Raw genomic sequence first — 17,241 nt, forward strand, 5'->3', positions numbered from 1 at the left:
CATCTGTTCCCTGGATATGGCTATTCAGATGGGCACCAGGTCATGGTGCTTCTGTGGCCTGGCTCATCCAGGGAGACTCTGCAAAGCACCTTGAAGGGCAGCTGGCCAGGAAGCAGCTGGATTTCAGGCTCAGCCGTACCACATCTTAGCCTTAGCTCAAAGAAGCCCTATCTTCCTAACTTACTTGCTATATAAAATATAAAATACACAAACATAATTTATAGTTATAAATAAAATAAAAGCAGCTTTTAGTTTCCCCTTCCCACTCCCAAACAAATGACCAATAGAATATAAACCAGGAATTTACATGAATCCTTGAATCTTAAAGAACACTGTCTCTAAACTCTTTAGGTCAGATGATGACAACAGATCACATTTATTAAGCACTTAACTGTGTGTCAGACCAGCCTCTCTTCTGAGGATTTAATGCACATCATGTCATTTTATTCCCTACTTCACCACTGTAAGATAGGAGATGCTCTTCTCCCCATTCTGCCGATGAGGAACTGGTGGCTCAGATGCTTTAGGTTATTTATCCAAAGATTTCCCAAACCGTAATCCACGCCTCTCTGCACTCTGAGGCTCTGCTCTACTGGTGATCTCTCTCCCCTCCCCTCCAAAGCTTTGACAGGGGTTGGAGCACTGTCAGCTGCAGGCTGACCTCTGGCCAGAGCCAGGAGTACAGGTGGACTTGATGCCCATCAAATGGGACTCCATGTGCTGCAGACATCTGCAAAGCCAATGCCCATGTTCCAGGAGCAGGGGCACTTGACCAGCATCTTTACCCAGGCCGAGAGCTATGCCTGGGTAAGGTGTGCCCCTCCCAAATAAAAAATAAATATGATATTTATAGGGGAATTTCTATTTTGTTTTCAGTGCTCTACACATATTAACTCAATCCACACCATAACATTATGGGACAATTACTATTATTAGTCATATTTGATCAATAAAGAAACAAGCACAAAGAGGTTAAGTAACTTATCCAAGGTCATGCAGCTAATAAGTGATAGAGCTGGGATTTGACCCCTGGAAGCCTGGACCAGAGACCATGCCCTTGTCCACTGCCTCCATTGTGGGCTACAATCCCAGGTTGGGTCTAAAGGAGGTGACATGAGCTTCTAAGAGGCCAGGATGGGCGGCTGACTACCCTGAAAGCTGCTCATGTTTCTCCACTCTTTCTCCAGATGAACATGCTGATGAGGCTGCAGGAAGCAGCCAACTACTCCAGCCCCCAGAGCTATGACAGTGACTCCAACAGCAACAGCCACCACGACGATATCCTAGACTCATCCTTGGAATCCACTCTGTGACAGCCTGGCCATGAAGCCGGTCCACCTTCTCTCCTCCCCCCATTCCACCTGCATCCACCACATGATCCTGAAGATGACTTCCTGAGCCAGCCCCCAGCTGCAGCTTCAGTGTTGCAGGAACACCAAGACCCCTCATCCTTCCACCTCGACCTGGGTGCAGGCACCCTGGGCCAGCCACCTGGGGACCGCTTCCTTCCACAGTGAGAACTGCACTACTTTCTGTTTTACCTTAATTATTGTTTTGCCTTGTTGCTGTGACCTCCCTAAGACACTGAAGATACTTCTCGGGAAAGGATCATCACCATTGAAATGAAAAGAGAAAAAATAAAGAAAACCCATGCAAAGCTCTAAAACTAAACAGCATCCTGCCATAAGCTGCCAAAAGACAGAATAGACTAGAGCAGAGTTGGAAACAGGCAGCGTGGCTTGCCCTCAGCACGGACCCTCCAGACTGGGTCTCACCGCCAGCCCCCCACAGCCAACCTGCCCCTTACCCAGCCGGCCACACAGAGAACGGTGCTAACTGGGGCACTTGCTTTGGTCACACTCAACACGCTACAGAGCTACGACACAGGGAAACCTTTGCAGAAAATAAATGGTGCGTCTTTCTTTTTTTTTTTAATATGGTGCTCTCCTTACCCAAGAGGTATTTTGCCTGTTCCCATTCATCCACCCCTTTGAGGTTCATCAGCCTCTGATGAATTCATGAGAGCGAGTGGAGCGAGCATGAGAGCGAGCGGGTAGCATGTGTCTGTTTCCTTACAGGTCAATGAATCGGGTTTTTTTTCAGCAAACACTGTGTAGAGTGAGAATTGTTCTACTTTGGAGAACTGATACCCCTTTAAAATGAGGTTGAGTTTCTCCCTTTCTGTCTTGGTTTTGAAGATTTTTCTCCTTCCTTCCTTGGTCAGAGTCAATCCTTTGGTGAAAGTGAGAACCACAGGAGTTGAGTCGTGCTCAGTTTTGATTTTTCGTTGTCCATCCTCACAGTTCTATGCGTTCACCTCCTCCTGCTGGGGCCGGGGGTGTTTGTGTCCTTTCCAGTGGGTGAGGACCCGGTCCTCAGTGCATGGGAGAGCCATGGACCTTGCCTTTCCTTCTCATCCTTGAGGGTTTAGCACGCACGTCGACCCCTCAAGCGTCCCAGCCCCAACTTCAGGTGGGGTGAGGTCACCTTGCAAAAGACTTGCACTTTCCTCAGAACCAACGTGACGCAGCTCAACAAGGAGGGGGCAGCCGCCCCCGCCCAGAAGCCCTGGCCCGGTCTCCATCCTGACGAGCCTGGCCTGACTTCTTCGGTGCTGACCCTCCCAAAGTGATGCCTTACTGGTTTTGTATTCTCTGTGTTCGTTTACCTGAGTGGCCTGCCTGCCTGCCTCGGGTTTGTAGTTTTGTTTTCCCCATCAAAGCAAACAGGGCTAAAAAGTCATCTGTTCATTAGAAGATTCACGTTGCTGTGACTTTTCTCATCCAAAAGACTCATTTGTGTGGATATGTGACCATGGGATAAAGAAAAAGGAAAAAAAAAAAAAATCCATGTCTTAGGTTTTTATCAGTCTCCAGCTAACAACCTGACTGGACAGTGATCTGTCTTATGCAGGAAAAGGCAAAATTTCCTCCAAGTCTACATGACATTGCTGGTACATGCCCTAGTAGAAATCCAGTCAGCTATGTCTTCAACATACTGGTATTGTCTTTACAGAGTGTGGTAAATCTTCAAGTTGTTTATTTCTGTTTTATAAAGAGAATCTTTATCGGACCCCAGTGAGGGTGTCTTTGTTAATGATCAGGGTTTTTATTCCATCTTTAGCATTTCTATTTCCGAAGGTTTATCTCTTGGCATTTTTTCCTTATTTTCTTACTGTAAGAGCTTGACCTAAAACTGCTCATTTCACATGGAATTGACACCATTTTCTTCTTTTGTGAAAGGAAAAGGGGAATGTGCCCCACTAACTAGTGAATAGAAAACCTTTCAACACTGTCCCTGCTTTTTAATCTCAGTAAACTCAGACTCTGTCCACTTAGCTTTCCTTAGTCGTCTGGGTGTGAGTGTGTTACTCTATTGTTTTTATTAAAACTTTTAAACCATATATTTAGCCTGTGACCAGGTGGGCCAAACCCTGAGCCTTCTGGTAAACCTGAAGGGTGGCCCTTCTCAGACAATTTATCTCCCAGCAATGACCTTACACTCTCATACTGTGAATTTGGGAGAAGGTAAATTTGACTTCTCCTCCTGGGCAGTTTTCCCAGTCACCTTGTGAGTAGACACCTGCCAATATTGTTTGAAACTTTTTTTTTTTTTTTTAAACGACACCCTCCCATCTCTCTCTCTCCTTGCCTCCCACACAGACTTCCCTCCCACATTGGGCCCGGGCTCAGAACTGAGACCTCTGTTCCTGGTGCTGCCTGATTGGTGAACAGTGACTTGAAATAGCGTAGCCCTTGTGGGATTCACAACTCAGTGTCCTTCCTAAAATTTCGGGAAGCAGGGTTGTCTAATATGCACGTTTCTCATTTTGATCATATTTTTTACTTTAGTGTCACTCACCTTTGACAAAGTGACTTTGTACTCATTTAGGGCTCTGTCTGAAATGCTTCCATTTTGCCTTTTTCTACAGTTAGGCTAATTTTGAAATGTATGAAATTCTATGCAACATTTATGTTGAGTTACCAATGGAAGCCAAAAGTTTTCTTCCCAAACTGCCAAGAATTCTACAGGCCATAAATGAGATGGGAATACCTTTTAATTTAAGGTTGGGAAAGGGGTGGGGGCGGGACAAGGAACAAGACTTGCCTAGACCTTTGTTGTATCTAAGGGACATTTTTAATTTGATTGTTTGATGCTTAAACTTCAAAATTCAAACTTTGAATCCAATGTATTCAAATTGGATAGTGGCGGATCTACTTCAAAAGGAAAAATAATCCAACTTTGTGGATATTAAATGGGAGGTTTGCTGTTTTGATCTAGTTGTTTCCAGTGGAGCGGTTTATGAAATATGTTCTATAAGATGTACATTTTCTCATTGTAACATAGAAATTGTAAATAATTGATCAAAGTGCTGCATTTTGATGAATTTTTTCTAGCCATTTTTAAAGAGAAAACTAGGAATTGAGTATTTTGTGTACGGTATGTTTCCATCTTCCCCCTGCTTCCTCCTTTCCTCCTGCCCTATTTAATTTTCATTTGTCATGAGGTTTTTGGATTTGCCAATGATCTGCTGGAGATCATGCCCCCACATCATAGAGAATAAAGCTGATGATTGTACCAGTCTTAAATTATTCATGATTCAATAAAATTGATGCTTATTTATTCAGATTAGTGGTTTGGCTCGTCTGTGCTGGAGCAAGTCCCAACTGGAGTTCAATTTCATGCCAAGAGGAAGTCGCCGTTATCTGGATGCAGCAAACACTGGGAAAACCCAAATCATTTGCAAACCCATCCTTGCCAGTATGTCATCAACATCCCACCCTTTCTCAGTTTCTCATCTAAGTTACTGCTACCCACATGTGGCTTGTTAGAAATGCAGAATTTCAGGTCCTGTCAAACTTTATGAATCACTGGGGATCTTGTGGAGATGCAGATGCTGATTGAGTGGGTCCAGAGTGGCACTCGAGATTCTCAATTTCTAACAAGTTCCTAGGCTATGCCAGTGCTCTAATCCCTGGACCGCACTTAGAGTAGCAAGCAACATCAGTGTCCGGCCGGCCCCCCAGTCAATGCCTTAGCATGAGAATGGTTTTTTCAATGTATTGAGCCCAGTGCTTTCCCCAATACTCCAGTATAATCTGCAAAATGACCCTGAGGATGTATTCTTACCATTTTACAAGTGGAAAAGGCTCAGAGAAAACTTGCCAAGGATCCTATAGCTAAAAGGTGAGAGTTGGAGTTTCAGCCCCATTTTCCCACTCCAAATCCTGCCTCACCAGGCTGCCCTCTCATCAGGGCCTCATTCCACATTGCAGCTGACATCCGTAGCAGACACACGCAGTGGTGGAAGATGACATCACATCTTAACAATCACTTAACAGCAACAACAAAAACTTTAAAGCCTTAGTTTGAAGTGAGTCTTGTGGTTTCACAGTGAAATCAATTCTACACAGCTGGTTCAACTGCTAATGACATGAACTGTCTAACTCACTGTAATGCACAACAGCGACCTAACCAGGGGGAGATAAAGAATCCAAATGTTTAGCCTTGGCAGTTTTTAATGCCTGTCAGAAAATGTACAAGGTCGGGGGGTTGAATGGTTTGGCAATTAGATGTCCTGGATTCCAAGGTTTGCCATGTCAAATATTCTATGCCATTGATATGTGATATATTGATGTTGCCTGGCAAATAGGATGATACATAAATGGCATGATGGGCTAGATGACCTTTTAAAGAGAAGGGAAGGAAGGGAACTCTGCATTGGTACGTGGGTGCCAGATGTGCTGAAAATTTCACTTTATCACACATAATCACAGCACCCCTAAGGGGTGAATATTATCTCCATTTCACAGGTGAGAAAACTGAGGCTGAGTAATGTTAAATAACTCATCATACAGTAGAACTGGAATTCTCGGTTTATCTGATTCTAAAACCTATGCCCTTTCTGCTACATCGTGCTGCCATCAGCTTAGGTTGGACTTTGAAGGGAACATTACACATCCCTTCTGTATTATCTATTGCTGTGTAACAAATTACTCCAAATTTAGCAGCTTACAGCAACATTAATTCAGTTTTTGGGTATCTGGAGTGTCTTGGCTGGGTATTTGCCTCAGGATTTCTCACAAGGCTGTAATCGACATGTCTTAAGTATTTACAAGGAATATTTAAAAGCAAGAACTATAGAAAGCATCATATTTAATGGTAAAATGTAATGTTTTTTCCTTTCATATTAGGAGACAGATAAAGATGCCTCCTATCATCACAGGATAGACACCCTAGTCAATGCAGAGAAGCAAGAAAAATCATGATGGTTGGAAAGGAAGAAATTAGACTATTCACAAATAACATTATATACTTAGACAATGCAATAGAATTCACAGATAAATTTTAGAAATAATGTTTGTTTTCAAAATCAACACCAAATCAATTGGACATCTATAAGCAGCCAAAAGTTTAAAACATTAAAAAATACCAATTTAAGAACAGAAACAAAAAAATACCTAGGAATAAATGCAATATAAGATGTACAAGACCTCTGTGCAGAAACCTATAAAACATTGTTGAGAGAAATTAAAACCCAAATAAATGGAGGAAAATATTACGTTTGTGAATTAGAAGACCATGTGATAAATATGTCGATTCCTCCAAGGTGGAGTATATTTGATGCAATCCCACTCAAAAGCCTGACATAATTTTTAGGAAATTGACAAAATGAATCTAAAATTTATATGGAAATGTGAAGAGTGAAGCATAACCAATGAAGAAGAACACGAAGAAGAGAAGAGTGTATCTACCAGACATCAAGCCTTATCATAGAGGATTAGTTAAGACAGTGTGGTATTGGTGCACGAACTGAAAAACAGTTTGAAAGACTAGGATAGACACCCCTGGAATAAACCCAACACAAACTTACTTAACTATGTGGAATTGTGAATAACATCTCAGACCAAAGGACATATTTTATAGAGAAGGAAATGTGACAAAGGACACATGACAAGGGGATCCACTGGTTCCCACTATAAAGCTGAAGGTTGGTGTATTGTGACAAAATACCTGGAACTGGGTATTTTATAAAGAAAACAAAATTTATTGCTTACAGTGTCAGAAGCTGGGAAGTCCAAAGTCCAGGGAGCACATCCGGTGAGGGTCTTGGTGGTAGCGACAGTGACTGAGGGTATCCCATGGTAGAGCACAAACAGTAAGAGACCAACCACCTCATTCACTCTCCTGTTCAATCCCTCAGAATCATGTCCCTGACACCATTAGTAACCCATTCACTACCGCACAGTCCTACAATCTGATCACCCCTTCAAGGCCCCATCTTTCAATTACCCTAATAGGACTTACCACCCTCTTCACACTGTCACTCTGGGGACTAAGTTTTGGGGGGACATTCACACACAAATACATTCGTTTCATTCCCATAGCCCCAAAGTCTTAACTTACTTCAACTCAAAAGTCCAAAGTCTCAAGGTCCCATCTATGAAATCAAAACAAGTTATCTATTTCCAAGATAGAATGGTGGGACAGACATAGGGTACATATTCCCATTCAAAAAGGAAGAAAGGTCAAAAGGAAGGGGTAACAGGTCCCAAACAAGTCTGAAACCCAGCAGGGAAGGCATTAAATCTCAAAGCTGGTGAATCTTGTACCTTGACTCCATGTTTGAGGTTCTCTGCACACTGGTGTGGGGGTTGGGTCCCCAAGTTCTTGGGCTGTTTCACCTCTGTGGTTTTCCTGGTCTAAGGCCACACTTCAGCTCTGGCAGGCTGGCATTGCACACTGGTAGCTCCACAACTCTGGGGTCTCCGTGGCGGTCCCACTCTCACGGCTCCACTAGACATGGCGCTGATGGGGTTTTTCTGCTGCAACTCCGACCTCATGTTTCATCTCGGCATTGTTCTAGCTAAGGCTCTATGTGGTGACTCCGCCCTGAGGCAGATCTCTTCTTTGGCCTTCAGACTTTTCCATACATCCTCTGAAATCAGGCTGTAGGCTCCCAAGCCTTCACAGCTCTGGCATCCTGTGAGCCTGCAGACCTAACCCCACGTGGATGCCACCAAGGCTTCTGGCTTGTGTCTTCCAAAGCTGCGGGTCCAGCCACACCTGGAGCCAATTTAGTCATGGCTGGATCAGCTGAAGCAGCTGAGGTGTTGGTGCTGGTGCTGGAAGCAGCTTCGCAAGGTGGCCCTGGGCAGTGAGCCTGTGGAGGTCACCTCAGGGCTGTTCCCCAAGACCATTCTGTCTCCCTAGGCTGTGGGGACTGCATGGAAGATGCAGCTTCCAAGATCTCTGAAATGCCTTCAAGGTCTTTTTTCTTTTCTTTTAATAATCCCTTTCTTCTATACTAATTGCCCTAGCACCACTGTATTTTTTCTCATGAAAATGCTCTCTGCTTCTCTACCACATGGCCAGGCGGCAAATTTTCCAGATCTTTATACTCTGCTTCCCTTCTCATTACACATTCTGGCTTTACATCATGCCTTTGCTGCCATAACTCAGTGTAGGCTGTTACAAGTAGGCTTGCAGCTTCCTGAATGCTTTGCTGCTCTGAAATTTCTTCTGTCAAATACTCTGGCTCACAACTCTTAAGTCCCAACTTCCAGTAAGTCCTAGGGCATGGACACAATGCAGCCAGGTTCCTTGCTAGTTCACAGCAAGGGTGATCTTTGCCCCAGTTTTCAATAAGCTCCCTCTCCTTTATATCTGAGATCTCAGAATGGCCTTTACTGTCCATATTTCTATCAGCATTCTGCTCGCCACCACGTAACCAGTCTCTAAGACATTCCAAACTTTCCCTCATCTTTTCATCTTCTTCTGAGTCCTGCAAACTCCTCCAACCTTTGCCTAACAGTTCCAAAGCTGCTTCCACATTTTCAAGTATTTGTTATAAGCAACACCCACTTCTCTGGTACCAATTTTCTGTATTAGTCCATTCCTGTTGCTTATAACAATATACCTAGAACTGGGTGATTTATAAAGAAAAAATTTATTGCTCACAGTGTTGGAAGCTGAGAAGTCCAAAGTTCAGGGAACACATCTGGTGAGGGTCTTGGTGGTAGTGACAGTGACCCAGACGTCTCACATGGCAGAAAATGGAGGAGCAGAGAGAGCGAGAGATCAACCTCCTCGTTCACTCTTCTTTTATAGCCCTCCGAACCACGCCCCTGACCACCATTATTAATCCATTCACTACTGCACAGTCCTACAATCTAATCACCTCTTCAAGGCCCCACCTTTCATTACCATAGTAGGACTTCCCACCATCTTTACACTGTCACAGCGGGGACTAAGTTTGGGGGGATATTCAACCCAAGGCAGTTGGATTATCCTCTTAAAGGCTCAACTAAGGCACCAGCTTGGGAAACCCTGTCTGTGGTGGGGGACTGTCCTCCAGGAAACAGTATCATTTTCAACTCTCAGTCACTATTTGTTGTTGGGTCCCCACTAGCTAGAACACACACATCTGGGAATGGAGGAATGGAAACAGAGGGGCCCTGTTCAGCAATCCATCAAAGGAATTTGTTGCTTCCCATCCCTACGACTTCAGGCTTTGCAAAATTAGAGGTGCTTGTCCCTGGAATGTGTGTGGCAGAGCAGGAGAGGCAGGAGGTGGGACACCTCGACTCTTCTACCACTGAATTTAAAACTACCTGGTCACTTGGCACTGCTGACACTGGTAGACCAGCATAGGCAATGCTCCCAACGACAGAGCAGCGAGGGCTGCTGCCACATGACAGGAGCAAGGAGCAGGATGTCTGGACTGGAGGACTCTCTGGGACATCTCTTGGTATTTCCATGCCTGGAGATAATTGTGAATGGGCATTTGCAGCAACCACAGCCCAACAAGGGCAAGGTAAACAGTTGCTCAGACCCTTCAGGAATGAAGGTCCGGGTCATCCCTCTGGGACAGCAGTCCAGACCTATGGAAGAGCTGGCTGAGGAGGAGGGTGCTATAGAACAGAGGGCTGAGAAAAGAAAGATGAATGGAGGAGTGGAGCCTATAGCTTATTCCTCTAACTCTCACATTCTGAGTCTTTTTCTAGAGATTGTGGCACTGAAGAATCAGTCACAGAGTGGCCTCAAAGCAGGGAATCAGTGGTCTGAGTGACAGAAGGAGTGGGCTGTAGCAGACACTGTGGATTCCCTTTTCTGTGCCCCTTCAGCCTGACTTCACCTGAACCTGCAGGGTTCACCTCCAGACACGCTGACTGCGTCCCACCTCATGCACCTGCAGCTCTGCCCCTCTACTGGGACCTTTCTGCAGTGCCACAGAAGCTCGTCCAGACCAAGTGAAGAGCAGCCCACAACGGCTGGGAATTTAGTGCCCCCAGAGCAACCTGTGCCCAGCTTCTCCATCCTTCTGTGGGACAAGCGTGAGGCACATTCTCCCAGGTTCTTTAGAGGATCCCCTATGGGATTGAGCCCCATTTGCCCACAGTGGTAACTAAGGAAACTTTATTGGTTTTGCTCCCTTCTTTATTGCATTTTATCTACTCCCTTACTCAGAGCCACGACAACCGGCAGGTGCGTGGGGCACCCAGGGCACAGCCCCAAGAGTGCACCCTCCTGAAACTTTGCATGCTAGATGGATGCCTCACTTGTCTCACACCAGTCCCAGCTCCATCCTCAATTGCGTGTCCTGACACCACAGCACAAACTAACTAACTTCACCCAGTCCCTTCTCAGGATCTGCTAAGACAACTCAGCAATTCCTCTTAGTTATTGTAATGGGATAAATTGGGTCACCCAAAAAGACATGTTCAAGTCCTAAACCCCAGTACCTCAAAATGTGACCTTATTTAGAGGTAGGGTGGTTGCAGATGTAATTAATTAAAATGAGGTCATACTAGAGTAGGGTGGGCTCTTAATCCCATACGGTGATGTCCACATAAGAAGACAACATGAAGGTGGAGGCACAGATGGGAGTCAGATAGCTGCAAACCGAGGAACACCAAGGATCAGCATTTCTTGCTTCTACCAGAATCTGTGAAGCCTCTTCCTAGACACTTCTTCCTAGCTTCCCCCAGAAGAAAGAAGAAAGGGTTCTATCCAGAGTCTCCAAGAGAGCACACCCCTACTGACACCTTGATGTCAGACCTCCAGCCTCCAGAACTGTAAAAGACTAAATTTCTAAGTCATCCAATTTGTGGCACTTAGTTACAGCAGCCCTAGGACACATTCATACACATGTGTGCCAAGAAATATGTACACAAATGTTCATAGCAGCACTATTCATAATAAAAAAACTAGAAGCAATTCACACATCCACTGACAGTAGAATGACAGATTATATTGGGATATATCAATGCTGCACAGTCACTGAAAATATTTGTGGATGAATATTGAGTGAACGTTGAATGAAAGCAGCCAAACACAAAAAGAAGCCAAATGTATGATTCCATGTACATAAAGTTCACAATAGCATTTGGGAGTGGTTGCATGCTTAGGTCATAAAACTATAAAGAAAAGCAAGAGGGGAAGGAGTAGCAGTTGGGAGGGGTAACAGGGGCTTTGCATTGCTGTCAACAGTCTTACTTCTTGACTTGGGTGGTGCTATGGTCTGAATGTCTGTGTCTCCCCCTCCAAATTCATAGGTTGAAACCTAATCCCCAATGTGATAGTGTTAGAAGGTGGGGCCCTTGGGAGGTGATTAGGCTATGAGGGCTCTACCCTCATGAATAGAATTAGTGCCCTTATAAAAGAGACCCCAGAGAACTGGCCCTTTCCATTGTGTGAGGACACAAAGAAGAAGGCACTACCTATGAACCAGAAAGCAGGTCCTCACCAGACACCAGATCTGCCAGTTCCTTGATCCTGGACTTCCCAGCCTCCAGAACTGGAACTGTAAGAAATAAATTTCTGTTGTTTAAAAGCCATCCGGTTTATGTTTATGTTAAATTTGTTATAGCAGCTCAAACAAACTAAGGTGGTAAAGACGGTGTTTACTTTGTCATAGATCACTGAGCTATATGTCTTTGTTTTATGCACTAGAAGGTTTTAAAAAAAGTAAATGCTACCTCAAGCTTCCCCCTTACCCCAGCCCCAGCCCCAGGCCAGCTACCACGCCCAGTGAATCCATGGGGCAGCTGAGGCTGCTGACCTTGAAAACTGGCATGAGAGTGAACATATGAGGTTTTGACCCCCACCCCATCACTTACTCACTGTTTGAATTCTCAGAAGTTGGTCGGTTCCTGAATCCATAAACTGAGGACACCATTTGCATCCCATCTCAACACGAACTGATATGTGAGCTTGGACAAGTTAATGCCACTCCCCTAAGCCTCAATTCCCTCTTAAATGAAATGAAGCTAACCACTCCTGCCTTGCAGAATTGAGAGAGGCAATGTGGCAGGAGTGTGCAGGACACTATAAAGCACTTTGCCCTGCCCACGCAATCTCTGCTGGTGCCAGAGGATGGAGCTGCAGAGCCTCAGAGGCAGAATTGCATCCAATGCAGGGGACTCGGAGAGGCACATTTGGGCCCCATACAAGGGGAAATGTCCTGAAGGTCACAGGAGTAGACAAATAGTGAGCTCACCAGCACCATCAACCGAGCAAGCAACAGGGACCACCTGACACGGTAGCAGCAGATGGATCCCCACCCTGGTTGACAGGTGGGTCCAGGTGTCTCTGGCCTGGCTGCCACACACTCACAGAAATCCCAGCTACTCTCAGGGCCATAGTTTTCCCACCTGTCTAATGAGGGAGTTGAACTAGCTCAATGGTTCCCTAATGTAGCTGATCACTACTGGCCCAAGAAGCACATTAGAAACTCAGCCTACAACTTCCCTTTAGCGCTGCTGAATCAGAATGTGCTGGGGACATGGCAGGAACCCCAGCCCAGGTCCCAGCTCCTGTATGCCAGGGCATCACAGTGGCCACCAGGGGGCAGCAAAGTCCAAGCAATGCTAATCCTCCACCAGGCCAGACCAGCTTTTCTTGGTGAACCTGAAAAGCAGTAAGTTCATCTCTCTCATTTAGATTTAGGTAGAGTATTTTAAAAAGGATTGGGCATGACCCTCAGAAGATCAAACATAGTAATTTTTCCCCTACCCCATGCTTGGAGGATGAAGCTGCATTCTCTGTAAAGGGAACAGGAAAATGAATTCATGAGTGTCAGACATCTTGTCAAGCCAAGTAATTTGCCTTCATGGATTCATGATCTGCGTAACAGTTGTGTGAGGTTGGTATCACCGCACTCTATGATGACCAGTTAGGGGACTTGGGCAAGGTCTGGCCAATCAGAGACAGAGTAAGGATCTGAACCCAGGGCCTGTCAGATTCCAAAGCCGCAGTCCTACTCCGACACCGCATCCTCCACCCGGGCAGCCCCCAGTGCTCACATTCATGACCTCATTGGCATTCCACCTGGACCCTGCAAGTTAGGCCCAAAAGGTATTTTTACACTTAGGGGCAGAAACTGAGGCTCACAGCGGGGGAGGAAATTATCCCAGAACACACCCTCGCTAATGGTGCTGCCAGAACAAGAATCTAGGTGTCCCAGCTTCCTTTTCTGGGGAACTAGGGAAGAAGTTAGGTGTACACATTCTGGAGTCAAATCAGGGCTCCACTGTTTGCCGGCTGTGACCCTGGGCAAGCAGAGCTACTCTCTCTGAGCCTCAGCTTGCTCATCTGTAAAATGGACGTGACAATATCCACCTGTAGCAAATGCTGTACATGCCCTTTTAGCATCCTACTTCCTAACTGCACCCAGATATTGTGCAGGCATACACCCCTCCTCTGCAGGGCCAGGGGACTCGAGGAGGCTGGCTGCAGCCCCAGGTCCAGGGCAGAACTGACGGTTTAATGTTAAACTCAGTCTATTTCCTAGGGGTTGGGTTGTGAACAGGCATGCGATGAGGCTTATTTGGAGTGGATTTCTGGGAATGTTTCTTGTCTCTTGAGAGATCCACTGGGGAGAAATGCTTCCTCTTCCTCTGACCATTGTCATGTCTGGAGGTGACCCTGGACCTGGCGCCGTTGTTTTGACATCATCCTAAGGATAGAGCAGTGCCCAGGAGGGCAGAACAGAGAGACAGAACCAAGATCCTTGCTTGCACTGCTGAGCCACTAACCCATCTGCTGCAGGAGTCCCCTGCTTCAGGACTTCCAGTTACATGAGATGACACATGGAGTCTGCCTGAGTCAAGGTTTCTGTAACCAGCTGTTGGGAACATACCTGGCAGATCCACTGCCTGAGGGAGGCACCCCCTGATGAGATAAGGCCTGTGATTTGCTGACTGCACTGCCCGGCGCACAGCAAGCACTGGGTCAATTGGAGCTACTTCCACGCTCTCCTGGTTGCACGTGTACCACAGGCTTCGCAGGCAGGGGCTCATGGCCACAGCAAGGCGTGTAGAGGGCTGGCTGAGACCCTGGCCTCTGGAGCCAGATTTTAAAAGGTTGCCAGCATCCTGCCAGGCTGAAATTTATTTCTGGCCTCCTGCCTAGTGAGGGCCAGTGTATTTACCTGTGATGGGATTGCTACTAGGGGACCAGGGTTCTGCTTTAGACACTGCCATTGAAACCAACAGCTGGAGGTTTAATTTGATTTCATGTTTTAAGATTAGAAATACGTATTTTGCTCAGCTTAATGGCTAGTGTAGGGCTAGCTGGTGGCTGGCTCACTTGGGAGAGTGTAGTGTTGATAACACCAAGGTCAAGGGTTTGGATCCCTGTACCAGCCAGCCACCAACAAAACAAAACAAAAACTAGTTAGCTTATAGCCATTAGGGCAGTTAAACACACAGACTCTAGATAATGAGTGGGAACTATAACTGGAATAGATTATGGAAAGTTGCTTAAAGAATGTTCTGTTTATCTTTTTTTAAATGTAGCCAGGTAAGCATAAAGTAATAATAATTTAAACAATAGTCGAAAATGATTTAGAGTCAGCAGATGCATGCCTTTGCTTTTGCTTTAAAGATAACAGTATTGACACACAAATGAAACTTGTTTTTTGCAGATTTTGAGGTTGGGGTGACCTGATCACAGTCACATGGATCATCTGGCACTCAGTCACCTCTGATGCCAGGCCTAAGTGTGTTTTGCAGATGAAGCAAGACCACCAGAGACCACAGACCTGCTGAAACACTCTCCAAATCTGACAAAGCCAAGAAGGACATTACTCAAAATGCCAGAAATAATTGTACTGACTTTACTGTGAGCCAGTCAGATCCCCATAAGACGCTTGAGACCTCTACTCATGATTTTGGCTCTATAAATGCTTTAAATTACAATTTTAAGCCACTGGGGAGTTTGGGAGATCAGAGCATTTGCTGCCCTGTTCTTCTTGAGTGACACTCATCAATATTAAAACTGATTTTTTCTACTGCCAATCATGGTGTGCAGACTGAATTCAACTGCTAGATGCGTGGTGAACTCCTTCCAGTTAGTAACACCACGGACTTGCTATGTGACCTTTAGGGAATCATTCCCCATCTCTGGGCTCAGGATGGTCAGGTGTGAAACAGGGCAACATGCCAATGAGAGCTCTTTAACTGCTGACCTTCCATCGCTCAATTGTCTTGTCCTTGCTCTGCTTCCTCATGTGAGCCCTGGCCCTGCCTATGGAGGAGCTTGGCAGGTGTCTTTGAGCTTAGCGGCAGCCTCTGGGCCTCTTGGCTCTGGCCACTGGACCACCGGGTTTCCCAGTGGGACCCTTTCTCCTCCTCCTGTCTGGTGGATGTCAGAAGAAGTTCTAGGTCCAGGGTGAGGTGCAGCCTGTTTTAATGCTCTGCTGTCTTGGTCTTGAAATTCTTAGCGTTTGGATAAGGAGCCCTGCATTTTCATCTGCACTGGACCCTGCAGATTATGTAGTGGCCCCTGGCTTTGATTCATACACCTGAGTTGTTTGCCCATTCATGAGCTAGGAGGCAGGGGGCAATCAGCCACACCCAAATCACATAGACCAAGAGGGGAGGAAAACTGGCTTGCACAAGGAAACCTGCAGTGCTGTTCCCAAAGGAAGGATGGTTGTGATGCAGGTGAAATTGAGCAGATGTCCGTGCAGACATGAAAGTGGGAAAGTTCTGAGTACTGGAGGAAACCCTAAGTAGTGCAGTCGGAGCTCCTCCTCACCTGGGACAGACCCACGGTGTGTGTGGCTGTGTGAAGGCTTCACACACTGTCACAGTAGTGCTCCACCTGCACTGCGTCCTTGCCTTTGCTGGGCTCTGTGCTAAGCAGTTATGCACATCTCAATCCTCACAGCCACCCGTGATGTGAACACTATTAACCTGGTTTCACAAAAGGGAAAACTCAAGCAGGCATCTCTTCCTCCTGATGCGTAAGAACCAGCTAAGGACTGCCTGCCCCTGCTCTCGCCATGGGGTGCGAGGTCTCCTCTGAGGTGGTCTCCCCTGAACCCCACGCTGCCCTGTCAGAGTGCTCATCACCTACCGCGATGGCCTGTCTACCTGTCTCCTCCACATGCACCGTGAGCTCGAGGCTGCCTAGGACAGATCTAGGCTCCTATCTGTAAATGTGATAGGGACAGAGAATAAAAAAAGAAAGAAAGAGAGAAGGAAGCTCACAAGTTGGAAGACTTCAGCATCAGACAGAAAAAGGAGGGAGTGAGATCAAAGGAAGCCGAGCCCAGGGAATTTCAGAAGGTAAACTCCGTAGGGTGTGCATGGAAAGTAAACTTATACCAGCAAGGATGGAAAGGCACCTTAAAAGTGCGCAGCAATGGTAAAAACCCCTAACTGTGTATCAGGCTGACAGCAGAACTTTATATAATTCAGTGGAATATGATCTTGTACTTTACCTTGTAGGGGTGTTGATGGTAGTGGTATTGATGTAGTAATTCTGAGACTCTTTTGTGACTAATGTAGGTTAAAGAAAATATATTGTCAGGGGAACAATAATCCTCACACACTGTGAGAAAGGGGGGAAAACATGGGATGAGAAGCAGAGGAAGAACGCCGAGCTGCTGTATTAAGTTAGAGGTTCTCAGTATGATTTCTCTCTCTCTCCAGCTAGATGGATGATCGGTGTGACAGGTGTGATAGTTATGATAGGTAACCAGATAGATAAATAGCTAGCTAGTTAAATAGATGATAGATAGGTAGATTATATACAGATTTTATAACATATATAATATAGAATATTTATAATTTTATACATTTATAAAATCTGTCCCTTGACAGAACACAGAAGCAATGATATTACAGTATAAATGAGCACTTAGTAACCAGATCTTGATTTCTAAACACCTTCAATTTTTAAAAAACCAAACTTCTCAGAGAAGTGGCTGACTCCAGGTACGGGCCAGAA

At 45.7% G+C, this 17,241-nt stretch overlaps 1 protein-coding gene across 3 annotated transcripts in view; it reads left to right on the forward strand.

The window, feature by feature from the left end:
• Positions 1-4,627, forward strand: part of NAV2 (neuron navigator 2) — a 288,936-nt gene extending 284,309 nt beyond the window's left edge. For all 3 annotated transcript variants that reach the window (XM_063095507.1, XM_063095508.1, XM_063095509.1), the window contains exon 39: positions 1,188-4,627. In XM_063095507.1, coding sequence (XP_062951577.1) covers positions 1,188-1,313 — 126 coding nt within the window. In that variant the 3' untranslated portion in view covers positions 1,314-4,627. The remainder of the gene's footprint in view (positions 1-1,187) is intronic.
• The last annotated feature ends 12,614 nt before the right edge of the window (positions 4,628-17,241 follow it).

This window comes from Cynocephalus volans, chromosome 4 (assembly GCF_027409185.1).
Source record: "Cynocephalus volans isolate mCynVol1 chromosome 4, mCynVol1.pri, whole genome shotgun sequence".
Classification (NCBI taxonomy): Eukaryota; Metazoa; Chordata; class Mammalia; order Dermoptera; family Cynocephalidae; genus Cynocephalus; species Cynocephalus volans.